At 34.2% G+C, this 15,944-nt stretch overlaps 2 protein-coding genes and 1 pseudogene across 3 annotated transcripts; all 3 read right to left on the bottom strand.

The window, feature by feature from the left end:
* Nucleotides 1-4,744: 4,744 nt before the first annotated feature.
* On the bottom strand, nucleotides 4,745-9,144 carry LOC120207450 (glutathione synthetase, chloroplastic). 2 transcript variants are annotated; one of them, XM_039206901.1, is made up of 12 exons: nucleotides 8,787-9,144; nucleotides 8,217-8,386; nucleotides 7,971-8,046; nucleotides 7,474-7,604; nucleotides 6,826-6,948; nucleotides 6,672-6,756; nucleotides 6,452-6,528; nucleotides 6,278-6,347; nucleotides 5,912-6,033; nucleotides 5,595-5,734; nucleotides 5,316-5,508; nucleotides 4,745-5,071 (listed from the first exon to the last, which is right to left on the bottom strand). In XM_039206901.1, exons 1-12 carry the CDS (start codon nucleotides 9,120-9,122, stop codon nucleotides 4,948-4,950), a joined length of 1,647 nt encoding a protein of 548 aa, XP_039062832.1. In that variant the 5' UTR covers nucleotides 9,123-9,144; the 3' UTR covers nucleotides 4,745-4,947. The 2 variants fall into 2 exon arrangements, with proteins under 2 accessions (XP_039062832.1, XP_039062833.1); XM_039206902.1 differs by having other exon boundaries at nucleotides 6,452-6,532; nucleotides 6,676-6,756.
* A 549-nt stretch (nucleotides 9,145-9,693) lies between these two features.
* Nucleotides 9,694-11,275, bottom strand: LOC120207428 (annotated as a pseudogene).
* A 2,694-nt stretch (nucleotides 11,276-13,969) lies between these two features.
* On the bottom strand, nucleotides 13,970-15,490 carry LOC120207453 (cytochrome P450 89A2-like). Its single transcript, XM_039206904.1, has one exon. It carries the CDS (start codon nucleotides 15,488-15,490, stop codon nucleotides 13,970-13,972), a length of 1,521 nt encoding a protein of 506 aa, XP_039062835.1.
* Between the last annotated feature and the right edge of the window lie 454 nt (nucleotides 15,491-15,944).

Raw genomic sequence — 15,944 nt, 5'->3', positions numbered from 1 at the left:
TCACGTCGATCACAACCAACAAAAATCAAGCATGAATAGTGGAAAATATTAATCACCATTTACCAAACCAAATCTAGAAAACCCATTAAAAAAAAAGGGATTGAATCCCAAAAATCTAGGATGATTAATGCTTGGGTTGGAACAATCATCGCCCTCTCTACACGTAAAAAAAGAACTTTATATGTATAAATAGTATGTATGCTTTTAATGTATCATGTATTCTTTTATTAGGTAATTTAATATATATATATATATATGTTTTGTAATAATTGGAACATGAGAGCTTGCCTTTTGAATATATATATATATATATATATATATATATATATATATATTATTGCATGGATCATTTTTGTATTTATTAAACTTTCCTATTTTACTCTATTCATGTTTTCCATATATATATATATATATATATATGTGCCGTGTGATTTATTTACTTTACTTTTCCTATTAAATTATTAATTTACAAAACATATATGATGTATTTGGAATTTGTTTTGTATATAAGTGTCATTTTTAAATGTATTTATGTGTATTTCGTGTGGAGCCCACCTTTGTGCCTTAAATATACATATATTTGCCTTTCACCTGTGACCTATAGTCTTTGTTTCCATGTCAACTCTTTATTTCCTTGTTAATTTATGTGCTAATTTTTTTATTAATGTCTAAATGTATGTAAATATATTTTATTTGTACATATAAGTTTAGGTTTTAATTTTAATTAATATGTATGATACCTTCCTCGTAAGTTTTACTTGGATTCAAATCAGATAATGAGATAAAAGGTAATATCTTTTTATTTTCAGTTCATTGTAAGTGATTGTCTTAACGAATAAGATGTCACTTCCATTGACTTAAAAAAAGGTATCTTAGCAAGTGAAACAAATAAAAATTTGTTTATTTAAAATTTAGGGTTGGGAAAAATAATGTGTTCTTTTAATTAAATTCACCGAGAAAAGAATGTTATATTGAATCTAAGATCTAGTCTCGATGTCTTTAAATTATTGAATATCCTTATTCTCATTAAAGGTTGGTAAAATAATTAATTAATTGTATTTGTTTGATGTGTATTTTTTAATTTTCATCTTATATTGTATGCTTTTAAAAGGGATCTCAAAATAAATTATATTCAAACATATAAGTTTTATTGCAAGAAAAACTAATTAATTAATATGATATCGATTTAGGGTGTTGTGCGAGTGCTAATCCTTCTCCACGCGTAATTGACTCCCAAACTCGAATTTTTTGGTAACACAAATCGTAAAATTTTTGTTTTAATTATTTTATTAAAATGACAAATATATTTTTGGATGCCCAATCACACCCTAATCAAATATTGGTGACGTCTCTACGAACCGATTTTATTGTTTGTTTTAAACTCGAGTACCAAATTATTAGAGGCGAATATTTTTACAAAATCCCGATTTTTTAATCGACACCTAAATTTTAAAAGGAACGCCTCGATAAACATCATTAGCTCATGGATTGCTGTCGTTGAAGTACTGAACTGGATTTTCATTTAAAAAAAAAACAATCCTAAGCATTCAACTTACATGTATGATTGAACTTTTAAGAAATTACGATTGTTTAATTGAATAATCCGAAGTACATGTAATTTTTCAAAAAAATTATTGTGATCTTTTTATCTTAGAAAATAAGTTTAATGTGATCTTTTGATCAACGTTTTCGTTATTAACTGTTAACATAATAGTTCCCAGTGCTAATATAGTGGTCCACGGTGGTTGATAAATTGACGGATAACATGACATATAGGCTAAATTGGTAACTCAAATATAACAGATAAACAATCACGTCAGCACCATAAAAATCAAACGACGAAAAAAATTGGTCAAAGGAGCCACATTGAATTTATTTTATGAGCTAAAGAGTCGCAATCAAAGAAAAAATAATACGATTTAAATTCAAGAACCTTTTTTTCCTAATAGAGAATTCCAAGTTAAACTCATTTAGAAAATGGGGTCCTTAGAAAATGGGGTCGTTTGAAAGGTTGAAGCTTGACTGTGTGGAAATGAATAGTGATTTTTTTTATAATAATAATTTTCATATTTTTTTAAAAAAAAATTATTATTTGAAGAATGTATAGATTGAGTAGGAAAGAAACTTAACCAATTGCAATTGGTTACATTTGGTAGCTTAACCATTTGGTTATTTATTGCATGGCGGCTAGGGCTGTAAATGAGACGAGACAGATTGCGAGCTATTCGAGATCGAAACGATCAAGGCTCAATAAATACTCGGATCGAATGGACTCGAGCTCGAGCTCGACTCGAGTTCTTAACGAGCTGAAACGAGCTACTCGATATTCGACTCGAAAAGCTTGTGAACAGCTCGAAAATATAATATATTAAGATTTTATTTTAAAAAATAAATTAATAATAATATTAATATTTATATATTGATTTTTTTTAAAATACAGTAAGATTTCATATATTTAAGATTTATGTTCGAGTTTGAGGCTTCAATCGAGTTAAGTTTAAGAATTTTTTTTTCATTTCGAGCCTTTTCGAGCTGCTCACGAGCTTCAATTCAGGATTTCGAGTTCGAGTCGAGCTTGAAAATTTTAAGCTCGCGATTTTTCGAGTCGAGTTGAGCTTAGCAATACTCGAACTCGACTCGGCTCGTTTACACCCTTAATGGCGGCTTTCAATAATTAAAATTCTACTTTAATAGAATTGCATAAACTGTTATAAATCCAATAACATTTTTGTATAATGATAATCCAATATTTGGGTAATTATATGGAATTTTATCACAATAACAATATCTCCAGTCAAAATACATTTTTTTCATTTCGATTCAACACCTTAGGTCTAAATCTGACCACTATTTTCGGTGAAGATTAAAAGTGAAGATACTGAAATATTTTAGTTGAGATTCACAGATTTCGGGACATTTTCGGTGAAACAACCATCATATTCGGACTCTGGGGTCGAGACGAACCGACCAATGAATTTTGAGATCGAACGGCCACCATCAACGACGATAGACGGTGATCGGCATGAGAAATGACATTGTGGTCGGCGACAGCAACGGGTCACCTGATTTGCAAAGTAGAGAGAAAATGGAGGAAAAGAAGAGGACTCGAAACAACGTCGTTTTAGTGTATATTTGAGTTTTTTAAAAAATCGTCATTTTGATGCTTATGACATAACATCTTTAGAGAGATAACGATAGAGAGAGTAAAAATAATTCAATATGTAAAACTTAGTGAATAAATTAAAAAAATCGAAAGTATAATGAGTAAAATAGAATAGAGAGTAAAGTTTAGTAAACTGTGTAATTTACCTTACAATTAATTAAACTTATTCGATTAATGTAAAACTAGACTATAAGCATTTATTATATTTTTATTTAAACAAATTTATATAAATCATTAGTCATTTTTAGTTTTTTTTGTGGTCTTGGGATAATAATATAATATTGAATTCAAAGGCCGGCGGATTTGAAAAATATACTAAACAAATATAAGTGGTTACATCAAGTGGCTTACCCATTATGGCTATTTATTGCTTGGCAGCTTTCGATAATTAAAATTATAGTTGACTTCTAAGGAGAAATTAATTGATTAAATCGCACTCATTGTTGTAACTTTCAATTTCTTAAATTTAAATTATTGTAATATATTTTTATTTTTGTTTCATTTATAACCTTGAGAAATAAAAAATTCAAATGATGTGTCGACGTGGACAAAATGACATCGTTTTAGTATAGCTATTAATGTTCAAAATGATGTCATTTTATGCATTGAACTTTAGGGTGTGTTAATTTTGCTATTAAACTTTTAAACGTTCACTTTTACGCATTGAACTTTTTATCCACTATTGAAAATGAATTGATGATCTTCACCGATCATTATTCGGGACAAGATCGATAAAAACTTTTGTATTTCACTATTATTTCTTCTCATATGATTAATTTTCAACAAAACTCGCCTAGAATCGATGAAATTAAATATAAAAAAACTATCATTTTTAGGGCTTGAGCGTATTAAAAAATTCAGACGTTGAGAAACATTATTTCGAGAAGGTAAACAATATACCTCAAAATTAATCTAACCAAATTGTCATAAGAAGAAATAAGAGTATTAACACATCAAATCTTTAGATAATTTGTCAGTTTATTTTATTTTATTTGAGTAGGTTCACTAGTCACTTTATATAGGATTAGGTATGATTTAGATTCACCTCATAAAAGCAATTTTCCAAACCATGATCATGTAGAGTCACATGAATTGTAATACCAAATAATTGGGCCACTTCCACCACTGAGAACTAAGCTAGGGGAACTGGTGGATACAATTTGGTAAAGATAAGGGTACCTACCAGATGGGACACCTACTTTTACTTTGGTGGCCCTTGTAGGAGCCCTCACTGCCCTGATCATGCATTTCAACCTATTTTAAAACAAGATTGGTGATCATATTCATGGAGGTTTTCCTATTTTCTACTTGATGTTTTGTTTGGATTTTCAATTGTTGCTGGTTTTCTACTCTTTGGTGGACTGATGTAAGATTGTACAATATGTATGTACTCCTCTTCCTGCCTAATTCAACAATATTGAACCACTCACGTAACGATCGTTATTCTGCAGCTTCAGTCTATTATCAACCGACCGGAACAGCATTCATTACGACAAATACAATACACAAAGAAAGAAAGGGAAGCTATATCAATCCATTTAGTTTCAAATCATTGCATCTCACCACAACAGCTACAAGGTTCAGCTTTGGAGTTTCTCATAAGAAAAATATAGAAATGTAATCCATTTCCTTTTCTGTGTAAGCAAACACTTGAACAGCTCTTCAAGCTGTTTCAAGATATCGTGGACCATTATTTGCCAAACTGTCTCTGTCATGTAAATAACTCAACAGTAAATGTTTGGAAGTGTATGTAAGATTGATGGTATCCACAAAATTTGCGATCATCAAGTCAGATATATACTATCTAACACTGCAAATCCGGCTGCAACCCCTCCTTCGTTAGACGATGATACCTTGGTCCGCATCAAGTAGCCGCATTGGTCATTCATGATGACGTTCTCCTTATTCCTGCGAGTGCAAACTGATGACTGTGCATCCCAAATTATAAATGTTGACAGTAAAGATTTAAAGATGTGAAAACCGTTTCAGTCTATCCTCTTCATTTTCTATAGCTGTGTCCGACAAATATATGGAGATTTCACAACATACCCATGATCGGGATTTGATAAGTGAAGAGGGAATTTAATAGCATTATATAAAGCGACACTAGCAGTTGTAATCAGATGAAACAAAACCACAAAGATGTACGTACCTTAAGTAAGCACCGTATACCCCAAGCTCTGATATAGCATGATCTTTATGACAAATGCCATCACGAATCAAATATGTTAGAGAAGCAGCTGGGAAAATCCTCTGCATAAGTATATAGGCACCATCTTCTCCGGAGCCCTCCTTTTGCAATCGTAGAAGGGTTTCTTTCACATCACCACCATAGATATTGTTCCCTGAAGCGGAATTAAAGACTCAATTGTCAACTGAAAGAATACAATGAAGAGCTGTATTTTTATTCTAAAGTCTTAAGATATAGAACCTCCTCCTTCTCTTTGGGGCTTCATAACAAATAACTCGGGTTTTTCTATTGCTTCTTTTATGATGTCCAAGTCAACCAAACTCCACAATCCAGCAAAACATTTCCGTAGTTTGGCGATATCATCTTTGTTGTCGAGGAACCTACTTCCATGGATACCAAAAAAAATTAAAGAAAACAACATGCTATAATCTTTCAAGTCTCAAGATTCATAAGGGTTCCCATTCTTCTACTTTCAATATGTAGTAAATCTTTCAAGGAGGTGGTTCTTAAGTCTAACTCAGTAAATCCGTTGATAAGTTGGACAGAGAATTACTTACCTCTCAAGTACATTAGGTTTTGCAAGTTCTTGTTGAATCTTCTTAGTTCCTGCTAAATGATATGATATTGATGGGCACTTGATAGCTGAAGACTGCTCCATTAGCAGTCTAGCACTCCACTCCTAGAAATCGGAAATGTAACAAACATCAGAAGCACAAATAGTACAAACCGGTCTAATGTTGCTGTAATTCTCAAGGATGACTAGTTCAGAGTGTGTGTGCATGCCTGTGTGGTAACTATAGAAACAGCAAGAATAAAAGAGTATCCATCCAAACCATATTAGTGACAGCAGTTTTTGGAGAATAGCAAGAAAAATGACCGTTAAAATCTTAATTGTGACAAGTGGAAAGAGTTAAATTGCTTACTGATTCTGAAGGATAATCAGCTGGCGTATACCCTGCTCTAAAATAGATAACTGCAACTGCTTGGCCACCTCTACAGGTTCAAGTATTTCAGATATTAAAAGTAGAAGCTGGCTTGCCAATTCTAAAATCTAGACAAGAAAATTCAACTCAATGCAGTACTATGAAGATACATACACAGCAAGTGTGCCATCAGGGAGAAGTTGGCCTTCACTATCAATTTCAGCCAGTGTTTTCCTAATACTTCTTACATTATACGTGAAACCAAGATAAGGAATGCAATGCCAAGTAAGGTCAGGATCAAAGCTTTCAAAAAGGAAAAACAATTGAACATATTTCGTTTTTTATGGAAGGTTTTACCATATTTGTTCAACCAACAGAGATAAGGTTAAAAAGGATATCTTTCCCTCAACACTGTACAAAGCCAATGTTGGTCATACATATTGCGTTCTTCGGTCTGAACAACAACCATAACTACAGCCCTGTACCCAAAAAAGAAGATATTATAAGCGTCAAAATGACTTGAACAATTGCAGCGAGATGAAAACCACCTGGGGTTATTATATTCAGCCCAAGCTTTAGCCAATGCCTCAGCAAACTGCAATCTTGCAGTGTTTCCTGGGATCATTTTAGAATCTAAGCCAAGTTCTTCACCATAGTCATCAAGTAGAGTCCTGCAAAATGACTAGCTATGGTATAGAAACTTGTTGATAATTCAGTTTTCTGAATATCTTTCAAGCTTTTGCATCAGTTAAACAACAAATAGTTCTACTACACCTTTAAGATAAATTTCCGAATATTAGGGACACAAAGAAGGTGTCGTATTGCATAAAGATGTTATTCATGCCTATAGTGGTTATGCTCTTTTCAATTTGGGTTAGCAATTAATATAAGCTGGTGAAACTTCCGTTAGTACTTGATCACTACCAAGCAAAATCCTAAACCCTAAACCCTGATTATAAGATATCCCATCTCGGTGCATCATGACTTCTTCTTTGCATGTTTAAAGAGCACTGCACCTAATTCCCTAAAATTAAACTCAATGTTGAAGTTGCAATAACAAACATGTGCCAATTGACTATTTTTTCTCAATAAGCTTCATTCAACATGCAAATTCCAGCACAGCAATATTCAAACTTAAGCGGGTAAATAATAGAGTTATGTTAGAAATGCAAAGAAAAAATACTTATTTGCTCAACCTGTGAAGGTCGGTCACAAGACAACCAAGACCAGCAAAAGAAGATGAAATTGTGTTCAACTCTATTTGGAGGAGTAATTTGGTTTTCTCATCAAGCATGTAATCTGATCGATGTAAACCCAATCGTATTTCCTGTTTCAGCAATATTCAAACAATGCGTGTTTCCACATTTAGAGCAAATGGTATGGAAAGTATACCTTATAGTACCATTATTATCAAACATCTTTAACAAGATTTTCATGCACCAGGAAAGATAAGAGCTCGTGAAGTAGCTTTTTGTTCTTAATAGAGCCTAGTTTACATGGTAACATAAAAATGGAAAATGAACACTAGTTGAAACAGTGACAAAGAGCATGAAGAACAAAACCTAAGTGCACAGAGATTCCAGAAGTATATCCTAATATCATGTCTCAACATTAGAATCCTCCACTTACTTAATCAAAATAAATCCTTCCCACATTATTAAAGACCAAATATCCATAATCATTACTCACTTACCTCTTTCTTACTCATTTCTAGCATCTTGGAATGAATATCTAAAAGTCTAGAGGTAAAAGCATCTGCTGTTTTGGTCCTGCAATGTCAAACATAGACAAAATCAATTTACAGCAAACAGTCTTCTTACAAAACAAATTCGATTATGGTTCAGAAAATGGCATGTCACTTAAATTCAGCTACAAGAACAAAGTAGATACATAACAAAAAAATATCAACGGCGGGTAGAGATTGAGCAGGACAGCATACCTAGCTAGGGAGTCTTGCAGGAACTTTCCATCTAAACTTACACGGTCGACTAGTTCATTGAAAATTGGAGCTAGTTCACATGCTTGTTTCCAATGGGATTCTGGAAATGGGGTAGGCAACAAAGCAATTGGAGCGTGAACCATGCCGAGACCAGGTAGCTTCCCAGATCTCTGTAATTAGACACACCCCCATCAAAGTCAAGCACAAAAGAATAATATAATCCACACCCTAACTTAGAGCATCTTTCCCTAACTTAACTTGCTGTCTAGATTCACTTTATGAGTTCAACCAGAAGTCAACAACAGAAAAATGGCGACAGAATTGCAAACAAAATTCATTTCAGTGAGAATAATCCTAGCAGAGTATTTGGGATGAAATATGACCTAACAATGACTAAACAATAGGGCAGAAGGATGATTTCAGTACGATCATGTTTGCTGCACTTAAACCATATTATTTTCCCAGTTTACCATAAAACGATCAACCTGAATAGAGAATATGAGGGTAAACACAGAAATGGTAAAAAAGAGTAAATGATAACAAAGAATGAAGAACTGCTGACTGATGAACCTGAACATTTCTGTCACCAACGACAAGGCCATGAAGAGAACTCCAAACAAGAGCATCATATACTATCTTTTGAATCAAACCTTCATCAATACCATGAAAATCAACGATGGGCTTTTGTGCAGCGGCAATACCCTTTTGGATTTCCATCTCGCCAGGTACTCTCCCGTGGTTGAAAGACCCAATTTTTAGACCAGCAAAAAGCGAGTGTTTTTTAGTGGGGAAGAGATGCTTTTGGGGAGTGGGATTGTATAATGCGCTTGTTTTTGGGTGTGGCTTAAAAACATTGATACAAAGTGAGTCAACCGAAGATGGAAGGGAGGAATGACCAACACCCATTTGGACGCTTATCTGGCTCTCATTCAGAATGGCCTATAAGGAAACGAATCCTAAAAAGTATACGACTTAAGCTGTGCAACCAATACAGAAATTAAAGGGTAATTTACCATTAGTCACCAACTTATTAAGTAATTCTTTCTATTTGATTACTAAACTTTTTTTTTTGATAAAATCGTTATTAACATTTTATTTTTTTATTGTGGTCGCCAAAATAAAAGATATAATGCTTATCTTCTCGACTCTCCACCCATAGCTGTTAATGTTCTTATTCTTCTGTAAGCCTAAGCATCTAAGCTCCCCACTCATGATTTTAAGTTCGTTGTTAATCTTCTTTAACTCTGCTTTGAGATTGTTAGGATGCCGTTGGTTTCCTGTGATTTGATTTGAGTTGAGTTGATAGATCCAATTGTATTTATCGTAAGATGAAATACATCAATAAAATAAACCACAATCAACCTTGGATTTCCCCTTCCTGCATATAATCGAATCAGTACAACAACTGCATCGGAAAAATGAAACAAGCTTGAAGTAGAGATTGATGGAAAACATTATAATTTAGAGTGAATGGACATCAAAATCTTGGACATGAAAGTGCTTGCAACGGATGCTTCAGCCTTACAGAGAACTCATGCTGTTCTTCCATATTGACATCATATCCACCCCGAGCTTTCCATTCAAAATTCCACGCCAAATTTGCCACAAAATACTCTAAATGAAGTATGGCCAATGCATACGCCGGACAAATCCTTCTTCCTGCACCAAATGGCATCATCTTTTTCTCTTTGCTCCCTGTTATATCAAACCCCTCTCCATCTTCTTCCTCATCATTTAGAAATCTTTCTGGTTTAAACAACATCGGCTCTTCCCACAATTTGAGATCCATCCCCATATCTCCGATCATGAAGTTTACACTCCCATTTCTTGGAAGCAAATAACCATGTAAAGCCACGTCCTTTGTCACTGCATGAGGCAGCAAAAAGCGAAGCGGTGGATGTTCCTTCTAATACCACTGCTTTTAGATGCGGCATCTTATGCAAATCATCTTCTTTCACCATCTTCTCTTCGTGTCCGATCACTCTTTTCATCTCTTCAAACAGCTTCTCCTGGATATCTGGGTGTTTCACCAAGTTTGCCATGATCCATAACAGAAGTGCCGATGTATTATCCGTTCCTCCGTTGAGAAATTCCGAGCATAAACCCAGAATTTCTTCTACATTCAGGCTCCTATTCTCTTCTGGTAGCTTCACATCCAACAAGGTATCAATGTAGGATGAGAAGTCTTGTTTGTTATTTTCTTCTTGCTTAACCTTGTTTCGATTTAGTATCAATGGTATGATCAAGCGTCTCGCTTCTTCTTGTAGCTGTAACATCTTTTTCCCTTGTTTATAAAACATGATCATTGTTACTCTCGGCATGATCGAAACCATGCTCATTTCACCGAAAGTACGCATCATATCTCTCTGGACATCAGCTATTTCCTTGATTTTCTTGACTTCAAGTTCTTCTCCGAAGCACATGAAGGCAAGCAGGCTAAACATGGAGTTCCGGAACTGATCCATCACTTGGACCGAATGATCAGCAGATTGATCAGACTGAAGCTTAAGGGGTTTCAAGAGTCTCCCCAACTTCATCTTGCGAGCAGGTGAAAAGATCTCACACGAGAAGGATGGAGCATTTCGGCGGTTAGGTTACGGCGGAGCACACGCCATGTGGAGCCGTAGTTGGAGGTGGTGATAAAGACTTCCTCTTTACCATCCAAAGCTGGAGGACGGTCCGCAAAAAGGACATCGTCATGAACCAAGGCTTGGTGGGCGAGAAAGCGATCGGCGATGAAAATAGCCCGGCGATAACCGAAGTGGAGGGTGATTATGGGACCGAATTTGGCATGAAGGGAGTGAAGTATATTATGAAGTCATTAAAAGATTTGCGGAAGAAGAACAAGTTGCCAACCATGGGGAGAGGACGTGGCCCTGGTGGCAACTTTGGGGAGAGATAGTTAAAGATGAGTTTGAGGACAACAGCGATGGAGATGAGGAGACGATGAAGAACGAAACCGCCATTGTCGAGAATGGTTACTGCATGCTACAAGAGATTCCAACGTGTATGCTTTATATTTTACAAAGGTTTATAGAATTTAATCTCTATACCTCCATTTTATGATATTATATACTAGTTTACAAAGGTTTATAATTATTTTTTAGGGTTAACTACACAAATGATCTTTTATGTTTGTGTTTTGTCCAATTTTGATCATTGATTTCAAAATACATAAGATATAATCACCTTCACTTTTATTTAATTAAGATATTGTCACTTTTGTTTTTATTTATTTAAGTGACGATATTTTGGTATAATCACATATTTGGTCCCTATTATTTATATATTATCTTAATGTAGTCATACTTTTAATAAATTAAAATAAATTTAATCCTCCAATCGAACGATGTCACGTTTCACTGGTGCCATGTGTCACCATTCAGTTGGAGGACTAACTTTATTTTAATTCATTTTAATTTAATATATTTATTTTCCACCAATTTGCTTTGCTTTGTTAAATTAAAATAAAGTCAAACTTCCAACCGAATAGTGACACTTGACACGATGTATGATACCAATGACAGTGACATCATTAGATTGAATGATTAAATTTATTTGAATTTATTAAAAGTATGACTACATTGAGAGAATATGTAAATAACATGGACCAAATGCGTTATTATACCAAAACATTTAGCGGCAGTTAACCGGTGGTGAACACATCTTAATTAAATAAGATCGAAGTAGAACATATCTTATGTATTTTGAAATTTGTGACTAAAAGTGGACAATACACAAACATAAGTAATCATCCGTGTTCAAGTGATAATATTTATTATAATAATTTAATTATTTAATAATAAACCCTCAAATACCTCACGAATTTCATACCTATTAGCATAACAACTATTATAGAGACCATTGATATATTTAAATCATTTATAAACACCTCAATGGATAAAGCCGGAAATTGGTTAGGAACAAAAGAAAACTTTTGAAATTGTCTTTTGTCTTGTAGAGCTTAGCTGTCTGATGGTACTAAATAAAAAAAAGCAAAATGTCAATTCACTATAATTTAATTTTAAAAAAAATCAAATTCTTCTCATTAAAATTAAAATCTGTTTATAGTTAAGATGGTGTATTTTAGTAAAATTATAATTCTATTTTCACATTCAATTTCAAATTGATATTTAAAAATTAATATTAAAAATATTAATCTCAAATAAATCCGACTTGAACTGAACCGAACTCATCGGATTGTGCAGACCCTAATCCTTAAACATATCTAACAAAACAAACAGGAAAGTTTCAATTAGGTAGGTCTATCATATTAAAACAAAAACCCAATAATCAGAGATAGGAATCAAAGCAGATGAAGATACTTTCCCAGATAGTCCAAATAAATTTTAATCATAATTATGAAGCATCTTGGCTGGAACTATCAGTTCACTCCAAACTGCTCTTTGTGTTTTGAGTATTTGTCGGATTCCATAGTTTCACCATCTTCTACTCAATCTCTAAATAACCCTCTCATAAATTATTTTATGGATCCTTTTTATCATATTATCAACGATCCCAACCAATTATAAAGATATACGTTAATCTTTTTTCTATGTCATTCACACGCATAGATTTTATTTTCCAAACAAGTCTCGTCATTGATGTACAGTAAAAACTCTTTAAATTAATACTCGGTAAATTAATAAACTCTCTAAAATAATAAATTTGTATGGTCCCGACTTGGGCCAATGTAAAAAATTGAAAAACTCGATAAAATAATAAGATAATAATTTTTCGTGAGATCCCTTTATAATTTTCGGTCCCAAGAAAATCATAAATTAATAATTCATAAAAACTGAAAAAAAATATTACACTCTATTGAAATATGATTCAATAGTTGTCTATTTTCCTTTAAAGTTCAAGTCTATTTGGAGCTCATTATTAATTTAACTCATCCCTTGCAACGTAATTCTAAGAGGCATAGACTAATTTGCCTTTTTATTTGGTATGTACAGTATAATTACTTAAAAACTCTTTAAATTAATAATTATTAATTTATCGATAAATTAATAACTCTCTAAATTAATAAATTTCTCCGGTCCTGACACTATTAATTTATAGAATTTTAACTGTATATCAAATTAATTAAACCTAAATTTAAGCATTGTTTTTGGGTCTTCATTAATTCATATAAAAAAGTTTTACTTTCTTTCATATATATTTTCTTCTTTCAGAGTTTATCTTTGTATCTCTGTTCATCTAAGTTCTTTTTCATGGCTTTCTACATCAAAGTACCTAAAGTTTTCATTTATTAAGTCATGAGGGTCATAAAAAAAACTTAAATTTAGGTTTATGCCACAAACTGCTTTGTGTTTTGAGTATTTGTAGGATTGCATAGTTTCATCGGCTTCTATTCAACCTCTAGATATCGAAAAATTATTAGATGGATCTTGCACATCACGTCATCTCATCCTAAAATATTTTTTTATTTCATTTTTTTCCTATCATGAATCTCTACTTCTTTCTTATGTGTAAATAAGAAGTGGTCGGTTATTTAAAAATTATTTTAAAATGAATAAATGTGATTCACTGGGACATGAATGACGTGACGAGTCAAAACTATAAAATAATTTCTCATAAATATCCCTCTCGGAATAGTTTAAAAATTTGTTCATTTATTTGCTTGCCCAAATTCAATGGCGACAATGACGTGCTTACTGAAGACTCACAAAGGTAATATCTCAAATATAATTATATATATATTGGTAGAGGCATATATAAGCTTGTAGATTTCATGGACATAATCGTGGTCAAAGCCTAGGGTTTATATGAGCTTGTAATGGATACTTCATCACTATAGTAAACTCTTGTTTCTCTGATAAATCTACCTCGTCGCCATTCACAGCACTCCACTTGAACCTCCAAATCAAATTAGCCACAAAATATTCCAGGTGAAGCATCGCCAATGCAAGGCCTGGGCAGATCCTTCTGCCCACCCCAAATGGCATCATCTTAATCTCCCTACTCCCACTTATGTCAAACCCTTCCCCCATTCCATTAAACCTCTCGGGCTTGAATTCCATGGGATCCTCCCACACCGTCGAGTCCCACCCCATCTCCGCCACCATAAAATTCAACGTCGCCTTCTTTGGCACCGACCAACCGTTCAAAACCACGTCTTCCGTCGCCGCATGCGGTACCACGAAATGTGCCGGAGGGTGACGCCTTAAAGTTTCCAAGATGACAGCTTTGAGATATGGCATATTATGTACATCTTCTTCTTTCACCATTTCAGTGCTACCCTTCTCTCCCATGACCAATTTGATTTCCGTGTATAGTTTTTCTTGTATGTTTTGATTCTTAACCAAATTCGCCATGATCCATTGCAGAGCTGTTGATGTAGTATCGGTGCCTGCAATAAGAAACTCCGAGCAAAGTGTAACCATTTCTTCTTCCTTTAACTTTCTGTTCTCTTCGGGAAGTTGAAGATCTAACAATGTATCAACATAGGCTAAGACGAATTCATGATCGGTTTCTTGTTTCATTTCGATCTCTTTCTTTATGTTTCTTCTTGCTCTTATCAGAGGGATCAAAACATCGTCTACTTTTCTTCTTAATTGCTTGAACTCTAGCCATCTTCTACGAAATATAATCTTTGTCACACTTGGCATGAAATTTAGTACGTTGAATCTACGAAGATCCAATAGAAAGGTACGATGGACGTCCTCGATTTTTCGTACCTGTTCCGTTTCGAGCTTGTCGCCGAAAGACATCAGTACTAGCAAGCAAAACATGGCATGTTGGAAATGGTTTAGTACGTAAACTGGCCCACCGGATTCATGCTGAGACTCGAGGCGATCCAACAAGATTTTGAGCACCCAATTGCGTGCATGGTTGTAGGATTTTACACGCGAAGGATGGAGAATTTCAGATGTTAAGTTGCGCCTCAAGAGGCGCCAAAGAGGGCCGTAAAAGGCGGAGCTGATGTTGAAAGCTTTGTTGGTGACAAGGGGCTCAGGGCGGTCGGCGAAAACCACACCGTTTTGGATCAAGGCATGGTGAGCCAAGGAACGATCCGCGATGAAGATGGCGGGGTGAAAGCCAATCCAGAGGGTGACGATAGGACCAAACTTAGCGTGGATGGATCGGAGTCTTTGCTCAAATTGGGAAGAAGATAGGCGGAGCCATAGAAAGTTTCCGATGATTGGAAAGGTCGAAGGCCCTGGAGGAAGACGGTGAGAGTGTTTGCCGGTGGTGATAAGAAGGTTGAAGCTGTACATGATGACAGCAGACATGCAAATGGAGAAGAGGATGATGACCCCTGGCTCCATTTTTAGTGGAAGCTAAGCTGAGTTTAGTTGTAATGGTAATGCAGTGAAGACCTAGCTATTTATTAAGCAGGAAAATAGAGGGAATGCGTACATTTTTTTAGTTCGATGTCGAATGATTTGGTTGATTATTAATGTCCTATTATGAACATGTATTAGCTTTCTCCGAGGTAATACTCTTAATTTATTCTCACGGTGGTGTTACCTATGTCCTATGTTTTCTTGTAATTTCCAAATTTTGGATCCTATGTTTGTTTGGATATAACAACTTTTTTTAATAATTTAGGGTTAATAAAAAGCAGTTTATGTATAAAGGTAACACTTACATTCCTAATCTTCATGTTCGAACTCGAAACCTCAATAAATAATAATAATTCTTTTACCACCAATATCTTTTAGTTCGTGCCGATGTTACAAATGCACTCGAAGAAAATAAGGAATTAATATTATTTAATTA

Source organism: Hibiscus syriacus, unplaced genomic scaffold (assembly GCF_006381635.1).
Source record: "Hibiscus syriacus cultivar Baekdansim isolate YM2019G1 unplaced genomic scaffold, ASM638163v2 tig00014773_pilon, whole genome shotgun sequence".
Lineage (NCBI taxonomy): Eukaryota > Viridiplantae > Streptophyta > Magnoliopsida > Malvales > Malvaceae > Hibiscus > Hibiscus syriacus.
This window is presented reverse-complemented; position numbering and strand designations above follow the sequence as displayed.

What these genes read in the sequence shown, in the direction of transcription:
- LOC120207450 (XM_039206901.1), bottom strand. Translation starts at nt 9,122, where the DNA reads ATGGGTGTTGGTCATTCCTCCCTTCCATCTTCGGTTGACTCACTTTGT. An exon ending in TAGAAATGAGTAAGAAAGAG is followed by an intron (nt 7,605 to 7,970) that starts GTAAGTGAGTAA and finishes TTGCTGAAACAG; the next exon opens with GAAATACGATTGGGTTTACA. An exon ending in CTGATTATCCTTCAGAATCA is followed by an intron (nt 6,034 to 6,277) that starts GTAAGCAATTTA and finishes TCCGATTTCTAG; the next exon opens with GAGTGGAGTGCTAGACTGCT.
- LOC120207453 (XM_039206904.1), bottom strand. Translation starts at nt 15,490, where the DNA reads ATGGAGCCAGGGGTCATCATCCTCTTCTCCATTTGCATGTCTGCTGTC.